At 70.4% G+C, this 960-nt stretch overlaps 1 protein-coding gene across 3 annotated transcripts in view; it reads left to right on the plus strand.

The window, feature by feature from the left end:
* Nucleotides 1-960, plus strand: part of WNT7B (Wnt family member 7B) — a 49768-nt gene that overhangs the window by 4447 nt on the left and 44361 nt on the right. Inside the window, exon 1 of one of the 3 annotated variants that reach the window (XM_024737366.1) lies at nucleotides 102-184. The exons of the other annotated variants lie outside the window; for them this stretch is intronic. Coding sequence (XP_024593134.1) covers nucleotides 102-184 — 83 coding nt within the window. Of the gene's footprint in view, nucleotides 1-101; nucleotides 185-960 lie in introns of those variants that run through there. 3 annotated transcript variants of the gene reach the window in all.

Raw genomic sequence — 960 nt, forward strand, 5'->3', positions numbered from 1 at the left:
CGCCGCCCTACCTTGGGAGGGCCGCGGAGACCCCGGCCTCAGCTGGCCCACGCGCTCTGCCCGCGGGGCCTGCGCAGCCCCGCCAGGAGCGCCGGACCATCATGCTCCTGCTGTCGCCGCGCAGCGCGCTCCTCTCCGTCTATTGCCCGCAGATCTTTCTCATCCTGTCCAGCGGCAGCTACCTGTGAGTGCCGCGGGTCACACGCGGGGTGGGCGGGTGAGGGGCACCCGTCCCTGGGCTCCAGCACTGGAACTGGGCGAGCAGGGAACGCGGCAGTGGCGCCGGGTGCCCGGCGCGCGCGGGAGCGGGGGTACTGTGGGTCTTCCAGCCGGCCCAGGCCGCCGAAGTTGAGCAGTTGGGGGGCGGCTGAGGCAGTGAGAAGCTCTGGCCTTGAGGTCAGGGAAAGGGTGGCCCGCTGGAGGCCTGACGGCGCCGGTAGACCTGGCTGCGCGCACGGCGTGCGCGAGGGCCGGAGGGCGCGCGGGTAGCGCGGAGATACCCTGCGCCGCCCAGCCGAATCCTGGACCAACGGGATCCCCCTCCCTATATAAATACACGCGGCCGCACGGCCGTGCCACACTCGAGAGAGCCGAACGCACACATCCGCTCCCCCGCGTACACACTGGCACACACGTGCACGCCGCGTCCCACCAGACAGCACCCAAGCTGTCCTCCGAGGTTGCCGTGGTTTCGCGCGGCTTCTCGCCGCGCCGAGCGGCCCGACCCTCGCCGCGGCCGACTCCTCGTCCGGGGCGAGGGGGGCGCGCAGTGAGCGCGTGCGGCCGGCCAAGGCAGTGCGAGGAGCGTGGGGCGCGGGTGCGTCAACCAGTTTTCCTTCTATAAATAGTCGCGCATCTTGAAACAAAAGTTCGCAACCGCAGCCAGATGCTGCAAGGCCCGCGGTTTCCCGGGCTGTGGGACATAATTACAAGGTCCGGGCGCAGAGAGCGCTCCAGGCT

This window comes from Neophocaena asiaeorientalis, unplaced genomic scaffold, assembly GCF_003031525.2.
Source record: "Neophocaena asiaeorientalis asiaeorientalis breed wild unplaced genomic scaffold, Neophocaena_asiaeorientalis_V1.1 scaffold242, whole genome shotgun sequence".
Classification (NCBI taxonomy): Eukaryota; Metazoa; Chordata; class Mammalia; order Artiodactyla; family Phocoenidae; genus Neophocaena; species Neophocaena asiaeorientalis.